At 41.8% G+C, this 15390-nt stretch overlaps 1 protein-coding gene across 1 annotated transcript in view; it reads right to left on the bottom strand.

Annotated features, from left to right (window-relative positions):
• The window catches only part of cep104 (centrosomal protein 104), a 283987-nt gene that overhangs the window by 108969 nt on the left and 159628 nt on the right, over nucleotides 1-15390 (bottom strand). The window contains exon 13 of the mRNA XM_070860716.1: nucleotides 7697-7733. Within this exon, the coding sequence (XP_070716817.1) occupies nucleotides 7697-7733 (37 nt within the window). The remainder of the gene's footprint in view (nucleotides 1-7696; nucleotides 7734-15390) is intronic.

Below are 15390 nucleotides of genomic sequence, written 5' to 3'. Positions count from 1 at the left end.
GGTAGGAACATGGTTTATTTAATCTTTTCTTTGCTTATAAAATTTTATTCAGGTTGGATTTATTTGTATAATTATAACTAAGGATTGATTGTAGAATTTAATGACTTCACTTCCCCCACCCCCCCACCTCGTTCCCGACGCCTAATTTGTAACCTGCGCCTTATTTTTTAATGTGTAGACAAGGTTTTTTCAAGCGTACAAAAATCTTCACTTGCTCCATTCTAAGTTAGTTTGGAGTACGTTTTCACTGTGGAAACTTTCAAATTAGGTGTCAGTGGCCGGACACACCCCCTTTTGAAAAAAAAATTCTGTTCAAAAGTGAAACTGTTCTACCTGACTAGAACTGCAGAAAACTTAAATGTGGAGAATTCCGATTTCTAAGATACTCTGTTCTCCACCAGTTGCTCCTAAAAATCAGGAGCAAATCATGTGGAAACTTGGGGCCTTTGTGTCTCTCTGCTAAGAATTTGATGTATTCTTGTCTGTGCTTAGTGCAAATTCCTCACTCTCTCATTTCAGTTGCTGTCCTCTTTTCTAAATTTAAACATAGCAAGCAACTTAGAGGTGGGAGGTATTAGTTTTATGCTTCTCACTTGCATGATTTGAGCGTTAAAATATTTGAAATTAAAAATCCACCAAGTGTACTATCAAAGCACCTGTGGGAGAAGTGATTTACTGAGCGGCTTATAAAACATTCTTATTAACTTTTTTTATAGCCTATTTTTGTATTGGATGACTTTCAAAAAAGTTTAATATTTTCATATTACTTCTCAGTAAGTCTTGTGTTTTTACACAATGAAAGTCAGCTAGAAATGAGATCTTAAGGATCACTTTTTATATTCCTGGAGAGACTTGTTGGATCAGTTTCCTAGACTTTTTAATACAAGCCCTAAAATGGTTAACAGCTCTCGGGGCCGAAATTGCCCTCCTCTTTAAGGTCCATTACCGCCTCTAAGAGGTGGCAATGTGGTGGTAAGACCTTTCCAACCGGGGGCAGGCGGATGGGCCGGCCTATGTGAAATTGCCCCTAGGCCAGGGGCAGTGGAAACAGGTTTTGCCCTGCCCCGTCGGGCATGCGTCGACCCCTTTCCACCCCGCGAGGGAAATTGCCCTGCAGGAACGGAGCAGCCGCCAGTCGGTGCCCCGACAGCTTTGCCCAGCTGGATGCTACCAATGGTTGGGCGGCGCATCCGCCCTTAAAAGGGGAGGACGCTCTGCCGCAGCCGACACATTATTTTAATTGTCAGCCAACTCTGAAGTCAGCCCCGACAATGGCAGCCATGGGTTTGGCCCTATACCCACTCTTGGGTGCCGGATCGCTGGCCCGGCCGAAGCCCTCCTTGGTGGCCTAGTGGGCGTCAGAGCTCGCAGCGGCCATCCCCTTTAACTGAAGGGGAGGGATGTTGCTATGTGCTCAGCACGGTGTGCTGATGACACCGCCCGCCTTCCACCCCGCTCCTGACTCACTTCCGCCCCCCCAAAATTTCCAAGGTTCAAGAGGCCAAAATCCCTCTATTCTCCGCCCCAAGGATTCGGGCGAAGAATATTCATTTAATTCGAATTATCCGCCCCATTTGGGGCAGAGGGTAATTTCTAGCCCCCATTGTTTAACTATGACTTTGTATGTGTACTTCTGGCTTGAATGCAGTTTTCCCACGAGACATTGAAACAGATGTCACAATTATACTGGGATACACAACCACCAGGCAGGCCCAGTATATGGAATTAGTGACAGCAGTTTAGTAAAGCTATGCCAGATTATGATGGATGCTCGCTTTCAAGAGGGCATCTATACTCTAAATTATTTATTTTCTTTAAAATTGTCTATTACAGCAGAAGCACATCAGGTGACTCATAGGAAGCAGCATCTGTGGTATTGTGCAGGGACTGCATGCAAGATTCTGAAGGAGATTTGGTGGTTGGTTGATTTGCCACTGAAGTCCAATCCCACGTTAGCCTGGCTTGAGTCTGAACTGGCGCTACCATGAAACCAGGCTTCATCGAGGAAGTCTTGCTTCCACTCTTAGAATAAGTCCTCAGATGGCTGAACAGTCCAATAAGAGAACCACAGTCCCTGTCACAGGTGGGACAGATAGTTGTTGAGGGAAAGGGTGAGTGGGATTGGTTTGCCACACGCTCTTTCTGCTGCCTGCGCTTGATTTTTGCATGCTCTCGGCGAGATGAGACAGGCTGATTAATGAGCCAATCTAACCTTTGTGCACCAGTACAAATGGGACAGATAGACAGAGTGGATTTTAAACATCATTTTGGATATGCATCAGTCTGCTGATAAGAACTGTTTTAATATTAATTGCAGTTGTACATGGATATATTGATGGGTTGATAGTATGGTTGAAATGCCACGTCTAGCAATGGGAAACAGCTCTCTGCGAGACAGCAAAAGTAACTCAAAAGTTTTGCCTGGAATAAACGGACAAGTTGGCAAGTTTGATTTTGTTGATGTTCTATAGATTACCTCATAAGCAGATGTGCGAAAGAGTGAGAGAAATCCATTTATACCCATATGTACAAGTATACAAGGAAATACTGAGCCCATAAAGCTACCAATGTACAAGCAATATAAAACTCAAACTAAACTATACAGAAACACACCTTTCAAGTGTGTGACCTAATTCTTAAGTTTAGCAAATTTACGAACAGCTGTCTTGCTTCAAACTTGTATTTCCCATTATTTCTTCGCACAATGCTCTCACCACGACCATCGTCCAAAACTGATTGCGTAAATAGGCACTCATATGCATCAGTTTGGAAAATTGGTGCCAAATTACAATACTGCTTTTGCAGCCGTGCTGTAATTTCACATCATAAACAGCACAAAGCATAGAAATTATCTGAAGCAAAATAAATTACAGGAGATACTGAGAGGCTAGATTACTAAAAAGGCTCAATTTTCCCCCCTCCTCCTGAACATAGTCACTCTTGCTGGAAGTATGATTCCATTGAAGCCTGCAGTGCTCTAGTAACTTGTCCAAGTGTCAAATTATACACGAACTGTGACAGGTTATTGGACCAGAAGTTGAGGTGTGGTAGACCTGGCCTGATCCAGACCTAAACCAACATCCACACTGGGAAACTTTCCTGTAGCGTTCAGTAGATTTTCATTTCTGAAATAATGGAACCCTTCATTAATTTATGTTCACACTTGAAGAATGGCCACTTGGTTGAGGTAATGCATGGAATTCAGAACCTCTGCAGAATAAGCTGTACCTGACAAAGGTTTGGTGGAATACAAGTTCCAAGCATCCACTAATGGTAATCTGGTATTGACCTCTGGCAGGTGGAAGAGGAACTCAGGGTAAATCTCTCATTCAACTTCCCTCTCTCCCAAAATGGCAACTTTGAGTTTCATTGATGCAACTGAGATCAGTAACCCAATAATCCAAAGTGCTATGTCACAATGCAAACTCTGGTCCTTGTATTTAAAAAAATGTTTTAACCTCAAGATATACAAAACAGATAGGATAGACTGAAAGTGCAGTTGGACATGAGCCTGTTATAACTTAAGGAGTGGGCAAACGAAACATTTCATCATCTTTACTGCTGTGAATAAAACCCAAAATACAGAAAAGCACATCTGGAAATCCATTATATGTATTTAAAATTTAGGCTTCTGATAAACCTTTTTTTTGAATGAACAGGAAGTCATAAAAACTCATAACTGTAAGGGGAAGTTATCCCAAATGTCCATTTGTGACTCTTTTTTCAGAACTGTTTCTTTCCTTCTGTTTCCTTATAGATAGGTAGAGGAAATAAAAGGAAAAAAATCCAAATGATAGTACCATAGAAATTATTGGCCTGTTGTATGAACCAAGCTGGGGAAATTTACTTGGCTTGACAAACCATCGACTCATTATACCCTCTGGATATTTGCTAAGTTAATTATTCATTATTTTACTTTGTTAAGCAACATGATTTACAGGTTCAATTTATACCACCTGGAATGTACAAACACACAATGATCATCCCAAAGTTCCAGAGCAACTATTGACAATTTGCATGTCATATATTTTATTTCCTAATTTGTGCACCAGCCTCATTACTGTGTTGGATGCAGCCTAGATTATTTAGGACTCCCTCATATAAAAAAACTTTCTCGAACACACTTTTCAGTATGACATATACTTTCAACAGCTTACAAAAGCAGCATTATAACCACGTTAAACAATTTCAACTTTACAGCACTTTAAACAGTTTGCAGCTTAAAGTATTTCATCTCCAATTTCTGCTCCACATTTGAAAGTGTGACACATGCTCATTAATGGCACGCTTATAAGCAGCCGTCATATGCTTTGCCCAAGTGGGTATTCTTCTAATATGAATGGAGACACCATAGCGGAGGATGATTCTATCCTTACCAAAGACCCACAGATACACTTGCCGGCAGTGGTCAATAGGTAGCAGCCAAGAGTGTGAACTAGGAAGTATATCTAGGATCTTCCTCCTTTGTATGGTTCAAAGCCAAACCAACCAGTGCACTTATCCATTCGGTCATCTGTGATTCCTAATCCAGAAATGTTGCATTTCTTTTATGTTGATAGTGAAACTGGGCTGTAAGGTGGCCAGTGCGAGAAAACACAGGGTGGGAGAGGATAGAAGTAACTATTTTATGAATAACTTATACAACAATTTTGCAATACAACCCAGAAGGCCATTAATTAATTATTTTAAATTTATTACACATCTCAAAGATAAATGTTCGTATGCTTGATGGACTAAAAACATTCTAACTCTGCTTAGGTAAGACAGGATGCCACTTGACGGACTGTGTGAGAAAGTTTCAACACTCAGGTTTTAGCTTACTCTGATACGGTTTCTCCTTAACAAGACTAACAGTCTGCTATGAGTCAGTTAATCTGAACCACTTCCAAAGAAAGTGAATCTGTAATATGTACTGGTTCCCTGGTGCCAAATACTTCATGTTTATATTAAACAATGAATCCAGCAAATATGAAACAGTACACATGAAGTGCCTATGTAAGGTACATTTGTCACTGTCATTCTGGTTGCAAGTCATGCCTGATGTCAGAGGTAGGTCCAAACAGGCCAGCACAGTTCAAATCACATTGCTGGCCTGTAAGAGTGCTGAGATCTCAGCCAGCCCATGGCTAGGATCAAAATGGCAGAACACAAGTAGCAGCAGCACTTTGCCAATGATGGTACAATGACATTTCCTCCTTATTGGAGTTTTAGTATCTCTGACGGCACGAATACCTTTATATTGTAAGGTTCCATCAGACAGTAAGTGCTCTATAGGAGGCAACTCTGCAAGATAAACCAGAACAGCTGTACTTAAAACAACAAACTTTTATCCATCACCAACTTTGGTAGATTAGAGACAAATTCTATTTAAGAGAATTAAATTTTCTGGAGTATATTTTCTGGAGTTTAGAGGAATGAAATGTGATCTCACTACAACATACAAGATTCTGAGAGGGCTTGACAGGATAGATGTTGAGAGGCTGTTGCCCTGGCTGGAGAGTCTAGAACAAAGGAATAATAGTCTTAGGATAAGGGGTCAGCAATTTAAGACTGAAATGAGGAGACATTTCTTCACAGTGTTGTGAATCTTTGGAATTATCTACTCCAGAGGACTGTGGATGCTCAGTCGATGAATACATTCAAGACTGAGATCGATAGAATCTTGGGCACTAAGGAAATCAAGGGATATGGGGATAGGGCGGGAAATTGGTGATGATGTAGAAGTTCAGCTATGAGATTGAATGGCGGAGCAGGCTCGAGGAGCCTTATGACCTATGCCTGCTCCTATTTCTTATGTTCTTCTACACAGTAGAAGAATGACCATGAATGCTGCCAGATTGTCATAAAAGCCAAACGGGTTCGTTAATGTTCTGTAGGGATCTGAACCACTTGGTCAGGCCTACATGCGACTGCAGTCCTACATTAGCATTTGACTCTTTGTTCTCACTGTAATGGCGTACTGACCCGCTTGGTCGTAAAAACAATCGCCCACCGCCACCTTTTCAGGACAACTAGAGATGGATAATAAATGTGGCTTTGTCAACAATGCCCGTGACTCAAGAACAAATAAAAAATAAAGTATTCATCTAAAAACATGAAAAAAGAATGGTAATACATGGATTAAGGAGGAGATAGTGACTCGAAGTATACATTTGAATATTAGGTGAGGATTCGGCTCATCTACGAAAACATCTGCAGTAAAACAACCTTCAGGCATTCACAGCCAAGGTGCAAACATGAGTATAGTACCAAAGTGCAACAAAGAGTTGCCTTTAGGAGGGGAATGGAGGGTAAAATAGTGGTCATACTTTAGAGAATAAATCAAACAAACTATTTCATACTACTGGATATAATCCTGAAAGCGTGCAAATTGGAACAATTTTAGTTAAAAATAGAATTTGAAGTAAAATTTGCTCAATTTTAGTTAAAATATCTTAAAAAGCCATTTTGCTCGTTATAAAAGGGATATAACTGACGACATAAATTTTACAACTTTCTTTTGTGCTTGACTGCAGGAAAACTTGAAAAATAAACCGAATAATTGGTGAAATAAAATATCTGTGATTTTCATTTGGTAATCAAAAGAAAGTGTGGGGGGGGGGCGAAATCATGAAAGGTGACATTTACCACCCCGCTCCCCACCCCCAAAGCAATACCAAACTTGAAAAAGCTGAGTTTTATATCTCAGTTGAAGTGTAACTTTGTCCGTCATGCAATTATATGTGTTAAAAAGAAAATTGCGATCTTGTATAACTGCAGACCTACAGGTTTAATTTACTGGGTGTAAGTGGATGTAGAGCGCTTGGCTTCAACTCTATGCACTCACTAACCTGCACTTGAAGGCTTAGCTCACACCAGTAGTTGCAATCATACCAGTAGTCACAGTGCAGATTTCATCCCCTACGGGGCACAATGGACATGATTTTTGCAGCGCGACAGCTACAGGAAATATGCAGGGAACAGCGTCAGCCCTTTTACATGGCCTTCTTCGACCTTACAAAGGCCTTTGACACTGTCAACCGCGAGGGTCTATGGAGCGTCCTCCTCTGTTTCGGATGCCCCCAAATCCAGAAGAGAGCAACAATCTTAAAATTAGAGCTAGGAAAGCACTTTTCCACACAAAGTGTAGTGGAAATCTGAAACTTTTCCCGCAAAAGACTATGGGCGCTGGATCAACTGATATTTTCAAGACAGAGATCAACAGATTTTTGTTAGATAAGGGGATCAAGGGATTTTGATCAAAAGTTGGTAAATGGAGTTGAGGCACAGATCAGCCATGATCTGAATGAATGGCAGTACAGACTTGAGGGGCTGAATGGCCCACTCCCGTTTCAGATGTCAACATTGGAAACGCAACAGTGTAGATGTTTAGACATAGAGAATTCTAGTTTCCATTCTTCATTACTTGCCAAAGATAATCGAGTTCTCAATCAGTGAATAAAGACTAAAGTAGTACAAGGCTTGCTGAATCCAATATATACAACTTGGTTTAATTTTCAGGAGCTGAGAACCCAATAATTTTTGTTACTTTGGGGACTGAGGATGAGATCTAAACTCCCAATTCCTCAGTCCACTGTCGACCTGCAGTCATGAGCCAATCAATACTTCAAAGGTTGACACCGAAAAATAAGAATTCAAGTATTACTCAACCACTCTTTCGCAAAAGAATAGTTATCGGAAATAAATTCAAACAAACCTGTTTTAGAAAGTTTGCTGTTCTCTGTGTCTTTCCCCTAAAAAACAAAAGAATTCAAACCATTAGAATCCTTCTTGCATGCATAATTATTGAAAAAGTGAGTGCAGTTAGTTAACACACAATTGCCCCAGCAGCAACAATAAAACCGCTGAACAATCGGACAGGAAAATCAAAAGCAGATAATTTAAAACTACTGCACATTGGAATGGAGAACTGTGCCTTGCTGTTGGACAGTGTTTCAATAGCTCATTCAAAAGCCAAAAGGGAAAATGTTTTTTTGAGGCCATTATCCATGGACCATATTTTCATTTTGCTGGATAGAATTTGTTTTGAATTAAATCTCGAGATGTGGTCAAGACCAGCATTTATTGCCCATCCTTAGTTACCCAAGAAAAGTGGCTTGCTAGGCTACTTCAGTCACGTGGGTCGCAATCACATAGGCAAGACAGTGTACGGATGGTAGATTTCTTTCCCTGAAATACATTAAACCAACTGGGTTTTTAACAACAATCCAACAGCTTCGTAGTCACTTTTATTAGTACCAGCTTTTTTTTTTCCAGGTTTAAAACAAAACTAATTCAAATTCTCAAACTGCCTTGGTGAGATTTGAAAAATCTCTCTGGATTATTCATCTAGGCCTATGGGTTTTTAATCCAGTAACATAATACTACATTACTGTAGCAATTAAATTCAACCATGGCAGTTTAATATGCTTGACTTACTACAAATGATACTGTTATGCAAAATCAATACATCAGTTTACAGCATATTTCTCAAAAATCACTAAGATACTCCAGTGTTTCTTAAACTGTAAGGCACAGCTGAGGATGAAGGGAAATTAAGTAAAAGGTGATAGTGAAATTATTGCTAATCAGCATCTGAAATGGACTGCAATGCATCTGTACAGCCTTTCAGGTGTTTAAAAAAAAAATTGAAGATGCCATCTCCTGTCTGATTCTCTCAACTCACTGAACATTTCCTACAGAGGTGGTGGCAGGTGCTACAGGTACTGGCATTTGTTTTATGGTTTATTTAATTACCAGACTAAATAATAGTAAAGCACAATGACTGGAGTGCATCTCGTTCCAGGTGTAAGATGGAGTTAAGAGAAATCGTAGCCTGCCTCCAAGCGACATGGAACTAACAATTCCACAACAACAAAACATTGAAGCATTATGTTCTATGATAAATGAAGGTTCTTTCTTTCTTCATGAATATAGAATTTAAAAACTGGACCAACTCAGTGCAAATCAGAAAGAGACAAGAAAATGGCAACCTTCTTTCATCAATCATAACATAATTTTAGCTACTTTACATTCCCCTGAAAAGGTTGTATTTTATGTATAAATGCAAAAACACTGCACCTCTTGCATGCAAGGACGATCTATATCTAGGCAGCTTACTAAAAGTTGTGTGCTATTTGTCCATAAACCTCATGCCTTTTCATCATTGTGGGGGTGGAGGAAGAAGAGCGAGAGCGACATACAGCTGGGAATCCTCTGATTTATTGTGAGTAATGGTACAGGAAGGTGGCTCAACCGTGGCTATTAAGGGAAATCAGGGATAGTATGAAAGCCATACAAATTGGCCAGAAATAGCAGCGAACCCGGGGACTGGGAGAAATTTAGAACTCAGCAGAGGAGGACAAAGGGTTTGATTAGGGCAGGGAAAATATAGAGTATGGGTGGAAGCTTGCAGGGAACATTAAGACAGACTGCAAAAGCTTCTATAGATATGTAAAGAGAAAAAGGTTAGTAAAGGCAAACGTAGGTCCCCTGCAGTCAGAATCAGGGGAAGTCATAACGGGGAACAAAGAAATGGCAGACCAATTGAACAAGTAGTTTGGTTCGGTATTCACTAAGGAGGACACAAACCACCTTCCGGATATAAAAGGGGTCAGAGGGTCTCGTAAGAAGGAGGAACTGAGGGAAATCCTTATTAGTTGGGAAATTGTGTGGGGAAATTGATGGGATTGAAGGCCGATAAATCCCCAGGGCCTGATGGAGGAGGTGGCCTTGGAAATAGCGGATGCATTGAGAGTCATTTTCCAACATTCCATAGACTCTGGATCAGCTCCTATGGAGTGGAGGGTAGCCAATGTAACCCCACTTTAAAAAAAAAAGGGAGAGAGAAAACAGGGAATTATAGACTGGTCAGCCTGACATCGGTAGTGGGTAAAATGATGGAATCAATTATTAAGGATGTCATAGCATTTGGAAAGAGGTGACATGATAGGTCCAAGTCAGCATGGATTTGTGAAAGGGAAACCATGCTTGACAAATCTTCTGGAATTTTTTGAGGATGTTTCCAGTAGAGTGGACAAGGGAGAACCAGTTGATGTGGTATATTTGGACTTTCAGAAGGCTTTCGACAAAGTCCCACACAAGAGATTAATGTGCAAAGTTAAAGTACATGGGATTGGGGGTAGTGTGCTGACATGGATTGAGAACTGGTTAGCAGTCAGGAAGCAAAGAGTAGGAGTAAATGGGTACTTTTCAGAATGGCAGGCAGTGACTAGTGGGGTACCGCAAGGTTCTGTGCTGGGCCCCAGCTGTTTACATTGTACATTAATGATTTAGACGAGGGGATTAAATGTAGTATCTCCAAATTTGCAGATGACACTAAGTTAGGTGGCAGTTGTGAGCTGCGAGGAGGATGCTATGAGGCTGCAGAGTGACTTGGATAGGTTAGGTGAGTGGGCAAATGCATGGCAGATGAAGTATAATGTGGATAAATGTGAGGTTATCCACTTTAGTGGTAAAAACAGAGAGACAGACTATTATCTGAATGGTGACAGATTAGGAAAAGGGGAGGTGCAACGAGACCCGGGTGTCATGGTACATCAGTCATTGAAGGTTGGCATGCAGGTGCAGCAGGCGGTTAAGAAAGCAAATGGCATGTTGGCCTTCATAGCGAGGGGATTTGAGTACAGGGGCAGGGAGGTGTTACTACAGTTGTACAGGGCCTTGGTGTGGCCACACCTGGAGTATTGTGTACAGTTTTGGTCTCCTAACTTGAGGAAGGACATTCTTGCTATTGAGGGAGTGCAGCAAAGGTTCACCAGACTGATTCCCGGGATGGCGGGACTGACATATCAAGAAAGACTGGATCAACTAGGCTTGTATTCACTGGAGTTCAGAAGAATGAGAGAGGATCTCATAGAAACGTTTAAAATTCTGACGCGTTTAGACAGGTTAGATGCAGGAAGAATGTTCCTAATGTTGGGGAAGTCCAGAACCAGGGGTCACTGTCTAAGGATAAGGGGTAAGCCATTTAGGACCGAGATGAGGAGAAACTTCTTCACCCAGAGAGTGGTGAACCTGTGGAATTCTCTACCACAGAAAGTTGTTGAGGCCAATTCACTAAATATATTCAAAAAGGAGTTAGGGGGATCAAGGGATATGGCGAGAAAGCAGGAATGGGGTACTGAAGTTGCATGTTCAGCCATGAACTCATTGAATGGCGGTGCAGGCTTGAAGGGCCGAATGGCCTACTCCTGCACCTATTTTCTATATTTCTAGGAGCTCTGCCAGTTATTGGGGAATTAACTGCAGAAAGGATTTCCACTTCAAAGCTACAAAAAAGGTAATTTGGCCTGAGTGAAATTTTTGGTTATTTCTACACAGCAGTCATCGGTAGTGGGACCCAGCTCAATAAAGTTGTGAACCACTGAGCTAATCAATTAGTTTCTGAATAAATAAAAAGAATGTCGAAGCTGTACAGAACACTCAACCTTTGATTACAAAAATAGATCTTCCACGGTTAGTTCTAGGAACATCGGAATTGCTAGATGAAAAACGACCACAGTTCGCCATCTACAACTCTGGTAGTGGCAGGATACGATGAGAATGGAGTTATTGACTAATCATAGTCGTCAACCACCATCAATTAGTCTACAACAGACCCAGTTACAAGGTCAGGAAACTCCCAATGGTGGAAAACTTTCAGAATAGGTCAAAAGTAATTTGTTTCTCCCAACCATGCCACATATCAGGTCTCAAATTCAAGGTATGAATGTTTGAATTAGTTTAAAACATCAAAAGGGAACTGCTTTAAGTGAACAAAAGTACCAATTAAGAAATCGTTCCATTAAAATTTAATCTGTAGAATCATTTATTTTTGATAATTCTACATTGACAGTAAAAACAAAAGTGGGCTATAATTCAAACTTCCTTCATTCGCTATTTTAAGAATCCTGCTATAGGTATATATAAAGATTAAGACGACTTGGTAACAGGAATTTGCATAAAGATGAGTTTTTAGCTGGCACATCTGTGGGGAATTAAATGCAAACATTAATGTAGGCGATAGAGATTAACAAAGCACCACTGTGCCAATAATTACAACAGAACTTTTCTTCAACTAGCTTCTTTAAGTCGACAAAGTACACTGTGAAGAACATTTGTGGCGCAGGAGCAAAATACTCCTTTACAAAATTTATTGATTGGACCAAAGAAGGCCAAAAAGAATTTGAAATGCAGACTGATCCCCTGTCATAATTGCTTGAGGAAAGAGAAATCTGGTTTGCAGTGCAAGTTGAGAGAGTTTTATTCGATGTAAATGCTTGAAACCCTCCAGTCTGGTTCCTGCCTGTGCCAGAACACAGAGACTGCTTTGGCCAAAGTTATAAATGTAATTCTCTGTGACTGTGGTTTTCCTCCTTGTTCTCCTCGACCATTCTGCAATGTTATCGTCTATTCTTCTCAACCGCCTTCCTTCTGTCATCCAGCTCTGTAGGACTGCCCTAGTGTGGTTCCTCTTCTACCTTTCTGGACACAGTTGGTACATCTCTAGCAAAGGTTTCTTTCTCAGTTCTGACAAAAAGTCATCGACCTGAAAGATTAATTCTGTTTCTCCCTCTCCACATCTGAAGCCTGACCTGCTGAGTATTTCCAGCATTTTTTATTTTTTATTAAAGGTTACTTTCTGCTACCCCATACAGTCACTTCTAGAGTCACCAAGAATTCATCTTTGGCCACTTTCCTTTGTCGCATTCAAATGTTGTCCCTCTGTAGCTTTATCCACAAGGATGAGGGTCAACATCCATATATATATATATATATACACGCTAATAAATGCTTGGCCCTACCTTTCCACTACTTCTTTTGGGGCCTCAACCACCTCCATCCTGTCAAACATCATTGTTTGCACCCGCGGCTGACTCTGCTCCTTTGGCACTGAACCTACCCCCCTTCTGCTGAACTAGACTTTGCACAATCTTGGCAGCATGTTGAACCCGAGCCGAACTTCAAACCCCACAACCTCACCATCACCAAAACTGCTCATCTTCATTTCCACAATACTGTCACCTGCAGACTCTCCTTGCTGGCCTTCGTTCACATTTCACAAGTTCAACTTGTCCATATTCTGTCAGACAATGAGTTCTGCACACCAGTCACTCCCATCCTCCAGCATCTGCACTGGCTTCCTGCACCCCCAAAAAATGTATTTGAAATTCTGCATTCTTTTCTTCAAGTTCCTCAGTAGCCTTGCTCCAACCTGCCTTTGCAACCCAATTCGAAACAGACTTACTTTCTTGCACATCCCCATTAGTCTTCACCAACGTTCCTGTTCAGCTGTACAGCCACGCGGCGGTCTGGAGGTCCCACACAGGCCACTCACTGGCTTTTCAATGGGAATAACCGTGCACGCGCAAAGCTTTGAATGGGCCACGCAGCCTGTTAAAATGCCTGTGCATCGAAACAAAATAGGGAACACTGGTCTTCATGCTCTGGTCTCCTATTCAATCCCAACCTTTGCCAGAGCATCAGTGCAGCACTTTAAGTTGTCTGTCTTTTACTCCCGAGACTTCCTCCCTATATATCTCCACCTCACTGCTTTTCTTTCCTCTTTTGGCGACCTTCTCAGGACTCATCTTTGCGCCCAGGCCTTCAATCATCCCTCCTAAGCTCAGGGCTCCTATCCCTTACTACTACTCTGAAAAGTATCTTGGGAAGTTTGGTATGTTAAATGGTGATATGTAGTGTAAATCTGAGATTTTGGGGCCGAAATTGGCCCCGTCCCAAACGGGGTGCAACTACCGGTTTTGAAGGTTTTTCTCTGGCCCAGTCCAGAGCGGAGATACCAGAAAAAGAAATCAGCACTTAGACACTTTTTCCAGCTTGCAGCGGTGTTCCGATCGGGTGCGGGACGGAAGTACCCTTGCAGCGGATGCGCCACCCTGACACATCATCACCACCGCGCTAATGACGTCGCCGTATCACAACGTCTCTCCCCTTCAGTTAAAGGGGAGAGCCGCTGCGAACGCTGCAGCCATTTTAGTGGCAATTACTGGGCCACCAGGGAGGGCTTCAGCCGGGCCAGTGGCCTGGCACCCGAGAGGGTGCTAGGCTGCCTAGCTGAATCCACAGCCATAAATGTCGTCCCGTCCTGTCAGTCGGCCAACAAAAAATAGTTAACATGGTGACCGCGGCAGTGCGCCTTCCCTTTCAGGGCGGCCAAGCCACCATGGTACAGAGCGTACCAACGGCAAAAGCTCCCGTAGGGCAATTTCGCGAGGGGATCTCTGCCAGTCGGTAAGAGGTCGGCGCGTGCACGCCACGGTGGAATAACTGGCGGAGCAGTTCCGGACACTGCTCCAAAAGTCATGATGGGCAATTTCTAAGATGGCAGCCCCTCCGTAGAGACTCGGCGGCCATTCCGCACCGCCTCCTGGCCGTCGCTTTCAGGCGGCCAATGTCCTTGTCGGAAGAGGCAATTTCGGACCCTTTATTTCTTAACATTACTTTGTTCTTGTATTTCCTTCTACTTAACTGTAATTTTTACATTACTAGATATTAACATTCCCACCTGTGTGTTTAAATCCCTCCATGACCTGAATCCTCCCCATCTCTAACCCCCTCCAGACCACTCAAACTTGCCGCTCCTCTAACTCTTGTGCAACCCCCTCCCTTTGCCCCACTACTGGCAACAAATGCCTTTACCCACTTGGGCCCCACATTCTGGAACTTCCTCCCTAAACCCCTCTCCTCAAACCTCGCTTTAAAACCCACCTCGTTGACCAAGTTTTTAGTCACCCCATCGAATTAGTTCCTTCTTTGGCTTGATATCCATTTTTCTTTATGCCCATGAAGCGCTTTTAGATTTTTTTTTTTTAACGTTAAAGATGCTAATGTTAGTATTGAAAAATCATCCAAAATGAAAATTGTTGGCCATGCCAGGAAAATAAAATTCATCCTACCATAAGCAATAGTGAGTTGAGCTATGAATATCATAGTTATAGCTATCTCATTATCCGAAAAACTGCAATGATATAACCAAGTGTCATTACAAATGATTGGTCTACAATACAGCATCCACAAAGAGTATAACCTTTAGCTCTGGAACAATAAGCAAAAAATAGACAGTCTAGCAGAATAAAGGTAACAGCCTTAATTGTGACTGCCCCTTGAATGAAGTACAGTACTGGAAAGCTGTTGACACCTGTGATATTACATCCCAGCATCTTCGGGACAGGCAGAAAACAGTAGGAAAATGAGCTGCTTTTTGAGAGTCAGAATTATCAAAATAGATTATGTTGTTAAACCAACCATTAAACTGCCACTTCGGGCAGGGAGGAATCAGTATTTAGCAACAGAAAGTTTAAGCAGAAAAAAAGGCAGGCACTAAACGAGCGTCTTACAAAAGACAGTTGAGGTGCGAATCTGCTAGACTCAAAGATTGCGATTCACCCA

The sequence above is a fragment of the Pristiophorus japonicus genome, chromosome 18 (genome assembly GCF_044704955.1).
Source record: "Pristiophorus japonicus isolate sPriJap1 chromosome 18, sPriJap1.hap1, whole genome shotgun sequence".
Lineage (NCBI taxonomy): Eukaryota > Metazoa > Chordata > Chondrichthyes > Pristiophoridae > Pristiophorus > Pristiophorus japonicus.
This window is presented reverse-complemented; position numbering and strand designations above follow the sequence as displayed.